Source organism: Bufo bufo, chromosome 1, assembly GCF_905171765.1.
Source record: "Bufo bufo chromosome 1, aBufBuf1.1, whole genome shotgun sequence".
NCBI classification, from domain to species: Eukaryota; Metazoa; Chordata; class Amphibia; order Anura; family Bufonidae; genus Bufo; species Bufo bufo.
In genome coordinates this window covers 535,627,688-535,636,649 of record NC_053389.1, presented here as the reverse complement: position 1 = coordinate 535,636,649, position 8,962 = coordinate 535,627,688, and the positions used below count along the sequence as shown (strand labels likewise).

The 8,962-nt window shown below is 48.2% G+C and overlaps 1 protein-coding gene across 1 annotated transcript; it reads right to left on the bottom strand.

The window, feature by feature from the left end:
* Nucleotides 1-226: 226 nt before the first annotated feature.
* On the bottom strand, nt 227-3,724 carry PIM3 (Pim-3 proto-oncogene, serine/threonine kinase). Its single transcript, XM_040412144.1, has 6 exons — nt 3,116-3,724; nt 2,924-3,033; nt 2,792-2,842; nt 2,326-2,689; nt 1,663-1,839; nt 227-1,577 (listed from the first exon to the last, which is right to left on the bottom strand). Exons 1-6 carry the CDS (start codon nt 3,198-3,200, stop codon nt 1,393-1,395), a joined length of 972 nt encoding a protein of 323 aa, XP_040268078.1. The 5' UTR covers nt 3,201-3,724; the 3' UTR covers nt 227-1,392.
* Nucleotides 3,725-8,962: the final 5,238 nt, after the last annotated feature.

The window sequence follows — 8,962 nt, the reverse complement described above, 5'->3', positions numbered from 1 at the left end:
TGCACAGCCCGAGGTAAGAGGGGCATATATGGAATCTGCTTACATTAACAAATATAAGTCAAAAACTGAAAATTGGGGGTGGAGGGGTGACAGAAGCCCTTTAAATAGCTGGCAAAATGAAAATTAAATTAGCGACAGATTATGTACAAAAGTTTAATTGAAATACTTGTATAAAAAAATATGATCTCCATACATTTCACACTGTTAAAGAAAAATACAAATCATAAACAAGCTGCATAAAATGCAGCCAGATCACAAAACAGCTAATAAATTAAGGTCATGACTCTGCCTCTTGACCTCCCAGAGCCACTGCATGGAGACTGTATAATGCCAATAATTTAAAATCCTGTCAAAAAGAAAAAGCATAACTTTACATTTCTGGTAACCCACACCAGACAAAGAAGGCATAAGAACCAACTTGGAGAAGTCAGTAATTCTAGTTTCCTTTAAATTAGACTTTGTACAACAATTATCCATCTAAAAAGAGACTTGCTGGAGTTATGGAAAAGACTGGGAAGATGAATGGAATGCAGAGGGGTCGCTAGTCACTTTCCATTGGGAACAGGGGCTCTCAGTGTAAAGCACAGTGTTGGATAACTTCTAGACAAATAAATTAACCAAATAAATAGTGAGAAACTGTCTAAATAGCGCAATAAATAACTATAATACAAGAAAAAAATTAAATACAGATATGGAGAAAAAAGTAAAAGTCCTTGAATATTGCATTGATTGTGCATATAACATGCCCATACATACTTAAGACTTGTGGGGTGACGAGGGGTTTGGGAAAACCGAGGCTATATGGTCCTGTGTTGCCCAGTGGTAGAGATGAAAAGGAAAATTAAATAAAAAGGGATGGGGCAACAAAAACACACATTCCTGCTGAAAATGGTACATCTCACGTTAAATACATTGGAATAGAAATGGTCACAATACACATTCATGCACTCAAGAATCACTTCATAAAGTCCACTGAGCAACGTGTCCAGTGGCCGCGAGGGCGGCTCCAAACGACGCCCGGGGCGATGAGGTGGACCTTCTTTGGAGATGCACAGCTCCAGGCAAAACAGAAATAAAAACAGAAAGAGTCCCACTGAAGCAGCTTTCAAAAAGGCACTCAAAAGCAAATAAAAATCTAGTCCAGGCTCTATGAGAGCAAAACAGTGTACTAAGTACTCAAGAGGTCACTGCTTCTCGTCTGTAGTCAGTCCATCTGTGTAAGCATGGGCCCACAACTCAGACGCTCAAGTCAAAATGAAGTCTCATTGCAGGGAGAGAACTGCAAAATGGAAAAAAAAAAAAAAAAAAATCCTGTAGAAGGGGTTAAGTGTAGTGAATGCATTGCACCCTCCAGGGTAGTGTTGGCAGCAGCACCCCCGGCCTGGTGCTCCTCTACAGACTCTCGTTGCTTGAGCTTGTGCTAGAGGCATCAGTGTCAATTGTCCTTAGTCTCAGGTCACAGTCCTCGGACTTCACCAGGTCACATTTACACATCCATGGGTGATCGAAGATCTGTTCAAGAGTTGGTCGGTCAGAAGGCCTCAGGGAAAGGCACCATTTGATGAGTTGTTGGCACTCTGCGTGGAACAAGGAGAACAGTTACAACCTATCCAGGTGGCACAGCTCAACAGCACGGACTCTGCGTGGCTGACATGGACCTACCTGGGGAGATTCTCCTCCTGAAGTACAGACGGACACGCAAGATCTCCTCGTCCTGCTCAAAGGGAATATCCCCACAGACCATGTCGTACAGCAGGACGCCCAGTGACCACACCGTGGCCGATCTTCCGTGGTACCTATGGTACCTGACCCACTCTGGGGGGCTGTAAACCCTTGTACCTGGAAACAAAAGAAGGCTTTAGTGAGGCCGCGGACACAATACTAGAGGCGCTGAACTCTGCATGGCCCCGCAATACGGCCCCCTCCCCCACTCTGCTGCAATGAGCAGCCCTGTGTGCATCAGCTGTTTACTAGGCTCCCTTTCAAGTAGCACGTGCCGTCTGCAGCACCGCTCCAAAAATAGACACAAAGGGAGAAGGTGGGGGCCGCTCCATTATCCCGGCATTGTCAGCCGCCCCCTCCCCCACCGCTCCCCTGCCTCCCTACCGTTCCTTGGATACCAAACACAACCTGGAATCTGCCAGGCGGGCCGGTCACGTGACGCGCGGGCTCGGGTTTCACAACAAACAGATGTGCAGGCGGCAGCTTCGGTCACCGCCCGCAATGCAGATAGCCGGTGCCCCCCCAGTGCGTCACACCGAGGAATCGCCCGCACCGAGCAGGGAGGGGCTGCGGGGAATGACAGCGCCTCAGTGCGGCACGTACCGTCAAAATCCGTGTAGACCGTGTCCTTCAGCAGCGCCCCCGAGCCGAAGTCTATGAGCTTGAGCTCGCCGGTCCGCAGGTCCACCAGCAGGTTCTCGTCTTTGATGTCCCGGTGCACCACCCCGCAGCTGTAACAGTGGCGCACCGCCTCCAACACCTGGCGGAAGAAGCCCCGGGCCGTGTCCTCGTCCAGCGCGCCCTTCTCCGTGATGAAGTCGAACAGATCCTTCACCGGCTCCGGCCTCTCCATCACGATGAGGAAGCCGTCCGCTCTCTCGTACCAGTCCAGCAGCTTGATGACGCCTCGGAAGCCGGAGCCCACCTTCTTTAGCAGCACGATCTCCAGCGGCACCATGACTCCGTTCTAGAGGGGAAGGGGGTAGAGAGAGGGCGGTAAATCCATCCCGCATGTCACGCAGGGTCTCTCCCCCCCCCCCCCCCCCGGTGCGCAGACCCCAATACTTACTAGGGTGCCCCAGTCCGTCACCCGCTCCTTAGAGACGTGCTTCACCGCCACCTGACAGGAGAGAACGGGAGGTAAGTATCCAGTATATCGCGGCAGTCACGACATGAGCTGTCAGAGGCTGCTGCCACTCACCGGTAGCCCGTCCGCAATCCTGCTGCCCGAGTACACCGTGCCGAAGCCGCCGCTGCCCAGGACGGAGCCCACCTGGTACACCTTCTCGAAGGACTCCTTCTCGGTTTTCACTACGGGAGAGAAAGCATTCATCAATACGAGCGGCTCGGCAATGGTCGCCCGCAGCGGCGCCTCCGTGCACCCCGGTCCTACCTGGCGGCAGGATCTTCACCGGCAGGTGGTCCATGCTGCTCGGGGTGCAGATATGAGCCAAGGAGCCGAATTTAGACAGAAGCATCCTCAGCTCTAGCCGACAGACAGCGGGAACAGCAGCCAATAACCCACACGCCGGTAGCCGGTGTTCTCGTCACGTCCGTGTCAGTCCGCTCCCACACACATAAACAAACCGGCTCGTGCCTCACACTGAAAACCCCATGGAGTCCCGGCCACAAACAGAAACGTGTGGTAAATCCAGTCGGAATGTGTCTCTCAGCCGGCGCCGTAAATCCAGGAGATGTGTGATTATCAGCAGCCACACGCCACCGCCCTCGCCAATTCTGAGCTCAATTACTGACAGACCTGCCTCTTAACTCCTAGTATTTTGGTCCTGTGCAATGCGCCCGAGTGATATCCCTCCGCGCTCGGCTTGAGGGGAACACCTACGTATTCCCGGCGACTCGATCCTTTACAAAACGGTGACTAGAAAATCTATCGCGGGCGATGTTCTTTTCCTGGCTGTAAAAAATGCGGGTGAGGCGCGTCCAGCTCGGCTTTGCCGGAGTTGTTTGCAGTGCGCACTCTTTTACTAGTAGTAGCTAGACGCACGGAAGGTTACATGTCTGAAAACGTAGCCGCTCTCACATTAGCAAGTAGGGGCGTTTATTTACATATTTATGTAGTGGCGGCTTCGCCAATCGCTCGCCTGCATTACATTTCAATATCCCGCCGCCGCCAATAGGCGCTGGACTACTTTGCATATGCATGAGGTGAAGCAGGGGCGTTGGGCGGGAAATCCTAGGCGCGCTTTTTTTTTTTCTCTCCCTTCGTTCCTGGCAGCGCTGGGAAAGGTCAGAGAACTGAGACACTGCGTCTGAGGGGAAGGTGGGAGGAGATGTGCTCTATGCCAATTACACAGTGCACCAAAATCACGATGCTGTCTGCGCCCTGACAAGTGCCCAAACTGCAGCACAAGCAGCCATATTTAATCATTTGTATATGCAGCACCTACCGGCACGTTCTCTCACCTGTGTAACGACGCTATTCTAGTTAGCAGCCATGATGAGTAAGCAGAGAGTCGCGCCGGGTGTAGTCCTGCGGTATAGAATAGTATTTTACCCTATACTACCACTACTATAAAGTAAACGCGGCGAATAACATATACTAAAGGATATTGTAGGTGTGAACGGGGGCAGCTAGGATAAGCTCCAGTAGGTTTCCCGGGCGCCGTTCCTCGGAGTGGCCACCGGGGGCGCTGACTAGCCATGGAGTGCCTGGCTCGGCGCCGCTATAAAGCATATCATCATGGCTCGGGGATAGCCGCTTTTAATGCAGCGTGTTTTTTTTTTTACAGGGGGAATGCTGCTCGTGAGGTCGTGCGAGGACAGGATACTGGAGACGTTATTAGGGGGCAGGAATGCGTATTATAACATACTGCCTGGATGTGTGGATGCTGTGCATTGATGTGAGTTTAACAAAGACGCATCTTATGAGTAGAACACATGCTTGGCCGCTGAGTCATGAAAACGTGCATTGATGGGGTTATACCGCTCTGTATGACAAAAGGATTTTTTTCTGATTTCAGTGACGTTCAGTTTTTTTTCCAGTAGAGATAATATTAACCGTATACCACAGGTTGACAGACGAGTATATACTATGCCGTCTCCTGCTGTACATGTGTCCAGCATGATATCGTAGAAGAGAAAGACCCCATCATCTAGTTCTGGGCCAGTAAGGGCTGGTGCACACAAACGTATTTTCTTTCTGTGTCAGTTCCGAGTGTTTTTTGTTTCTTTTTTGCGCCCGTATATGGAAATATTCACTTCAGTGGGGGCCACAAAAAAAAAAAGACTCTGTGCATTCCGTTTCCGTATGTCCATTCCGTAAAAAGATAGAACATGTCCTATTATTGTCCGCATTATAGACAAGGATAGTACTGTTCTATTAGGGGCCAGCTGTTCCGTCCGTCCATCATCCGTATTTTTTGCAGACCACAAAATTCATCTGGTCGTGTGCATGAGCCCTAAGGCCTCGTTTACATGTCAGTGACACGGATTCTCTGAGTCACACATGCTTGCTTTTGCACGGACATACAGACATGGAAATGTCAATGGGGCCTAAGGTGGCAGGCTCAATCGCAGAATGGAACCGATTGTATATGGCAGGTACCTCAGATACAGTGGTAATACGTCTCATCGGAGCCATACAAACAGATTGAGTCTCATGAATAAAATAAAAAAATACTAAAGTATTTCACACAAACAGCGCCAGTCGACAGTAGGGCACGGAAGGCTATGGGTTGGTGGGGCTCAGTGCCAAGGAATCTAAGGCGACTTTCACATATGCGGCACTGATATCCAGCAGAGAATGCTGGGAATCGGCCAGACACAAACCGCAGTGTGCAGAGGTTTGTGTCCTGTTGCATGCGGCTGGATCTATGCCAGCAGGCATTTAGTTTGCCTCTGGCAGTGCCAGATCCGGAGAATTGCGGCAGGATGTTCTCTGCTAGAACAGCCTGCCAGAATCCATGCCGCAGATGTGAAAGTAGCCTGAGTTTGACAGCAGGGGTGCTGTTGAACTTTATGGTCACGCTGCCCACTGGCACGGTGCTGTGGCGATGGTGGTTGCCATGTGGTGCCCCGAGTAGGTACTCACTCATAGAGGCAACCCTTTTATGAATATGGCAGCCACAGCAATCATCCAACTTGGGGCTTTTGTAGGGTGCTCATCCTGTTCTGGTCCTTCTCTACCCAAGGACCATGTAATTTAAAAACGTCTTTAGACAGCCCGCCAAGTGCAATCAATCATTCCTTTATTACTACAGAAGATAGTTCATTTAAGGGCTCATTCACACGTCCGTGATTGTGAGCCAAAACCAGGATTGGAGCCTCCACAGACATAAGGGAAAGATCTGCACCTGTTCTGTGTTTAGAGTTTCTCCTGGTTTTGGCTCACAACCACTGATGGACATCACTGACTGTGTGGATGAGGTATTACAGTAGCAACGTTTTGGGCCATAACATGATCCGGCCCTTTTTCAAGCCTGTTTGTGTTTGCACCATGCTTAGGCATCTGATCATAAGCAGGGTACAAACACAAACAGGCTTGACACAGGGCTGGATGATGTTATGGCCCCAAACGTTGCTACTGTAATGCACTATCTTTGGCTGGAGTAATAAAGGAATGATTGATTGCACTTGGAGTGCTGTCAGAAGTCGTAGAGGGGACCTTCATGTGGTGAGTGGGCTTATGCCTTTTCATCAAAACATATACAAATGCTTCATGTACAGTATGTAGATTATGGAGTTGTATAATACCAAAAAATAATATTTTTTATTTCGTATCCGTACAGTGTTTTTTTTTTTTTTTTGCGGCCCGTGTGCACAACCAATCATTTCAATGGGGATGGAAAAAAACAAAAATGACTGTGCATTCCATGTCCGTTACGCAAAAAATAGAGCATGTCTTATTATTGTCTGTATTACGGACAAGGATAATACTGTTCTATTAGGGGCTGGCTGTTCCGCAAAATGCTAAATGCACACGGCCGGTATCCGTGGTTTGCGGACCGCAAAACAGCAACGGTCATGTGCATGAGCCTGTACACTGAGAAGCAGTAATAGATCAATGCATAGTATGTGGTTGCGCAATCCATGTTTTTCTCTTTTTGTAATTTTACGGGGGCGCCTTTCGCTCCCATTCCTGTCGTTCAGTCTTATAGGCCTGAAGCCTATGAGTCTGTATAACGGTGCAGGCAGTCGCTTATCAACTGCACAGGGACATGGGGAACTCAGGCCTGCAGAATAGGTGACATGGGGCACGAGTAATGTAAGTACTAGTGTGGTCATTATAATTAAAGCTGAGCTAATCAAAGTTAATGCAGTCAACTTGCATCCGAATTTCAGGAAAAATTTGATTCTTCACGAAGGCGAATTTCCATTTGCCTGAAGTGAGGCCGTCGTGGCCATCTTGATAGAAGAAAATGCGCCAAATCTCGTGCGTGCTGACCTGTGACGTCATCACACTGGCCAGTCGCAGTGACGTAATCTGTGATAATGTCATCGCGTCCACCCAACGTGATGACGCGGTGTCAGCATCTCATCAGCGCGCTTGAGATTTGTTTCATTTTCTTCGCGATCAAATGGATTAGGTGAGCATGTATTATTTTTTTTAACCCCTGAAAGGCCTCAATGTGAACCTCAGATGCTGCAATCAGCGCTGAATGCACCATCTGAGGGGTGCAATGATTGGGCATTCGTTCCCCATCATTGCACCCACTACATACAAAGGAATGTGATTCTTGACAAAGTAACTTGAAACTAATTGAATTTGTTAAATATTTTTGAAAACTTCGCTCATCTCTAGTTCTAATAATACAGGAGGCACTGCTGGGGGACATTAAACATACTTGGGGCAGCTATAAATACCAGGGGCATTAAATATTGGTGGCACTATTAGGGCTTATAAATACTGGGGGCACTGCAAGGGGCATTATAACGACATTATTAGTACTAGGGGTACAGTGGGTGTATTATTATCATTGGTACAATATGCATGCCATTGCCACTAATGAGGCACTCTCGGGGCGCGTTATCGCTGCAGGAGGCACTATTACTAGGGCACTCAGAGAGAATTATTACTATTGGTGGGACTTTTGGGAGCGCTTTGGGGACTATCTGTATGGCACTGGTATTTCAAAGGTATAGTATTTGGGGGTATTGGGGAGCACAGTGGGCACAGTATTATAGGTGGCATTAGGATAGTACTGTTGGGGCCCCAGAAGGGGGAAGATGATGGAAAAGAGAGGATTTTAAGATATCTGTGTGTCAAACTCTGCAGAGCCGAAGCACAGCTGAACTAATTTATATTTGAATTGGACATTAAAGGGGTTGTCTGGGCGTTATAATATTAATGACCTATCCTCATATCATATATGCGGGCACCCCCACAATATCTGTGGGCACCCAGCACCCCCACGATCAGCTGTATGAGGAGACGGCGCGCCCAGTGTGCATGTGCCATCTCCCGTCTCTCTTCCTGTTCACAGCTGCTGTCTATGGCAAAGCCGTCTCCTCATACAGCTGATCGCTGGGGGTCTCAGGTGTTGGACCCCCGCCGATCTGATATTGATGACCTATCCTGGACAACTCCTTTAAGGATTTGGATACACAAAAATCTTGGTTGCACGACAGCTGGCACATCCAGAAATTGCAACTGGTTTGCAGTGTAGTGGTTCTAGCATAGAAATGAATGGGGTTGCAGTGCGACTTGCATGTTTTCCATCACCGTGCCCCCAGAATTGCAAAAAATCCAGTGGTGTTGGATTTTTTGTGATTCTGGTGTGAGCTTAGTGGTTAGCGCTGGGGTCCTAGGTTCGAATCCAACCAAGGACAACATCTGCATGGAGTTTGTATGTTCTCCCCGTATTTTTTTTTTTTTTTTTTGTGAGTTTCCTAATCCTGGATAACCCCTTTAAAATACAGACGCAAAATCCTCATATTACATCTAATTCTGCACATTGTAAATGTCACTTAAATGGGTTGTCCCACGAAAAATATTCTACAGTTTTCAAACTAGCGCCTGGATCTGAAGTCTTTTGTAATTGCATGTAATTAAAAATTTTGTCTAGCTGCTGAGTTATTCAAAATTTTTTATCTGTATATCGTCACCTGCTGTTTGTTCTTTTTCTTATTTCTTTGGTTAACTGAGAAGACCGCACATGCTCAGTTTCATCCTTCATCTATTAACCAGCTGTGCAACACTATTTGGTTGCACGACCAGTTTCACGCTATGTTCCCCAGTTGGGCGGAGCAGAGCCTGCTCAGGGTCCATGCTAGGGTTCCC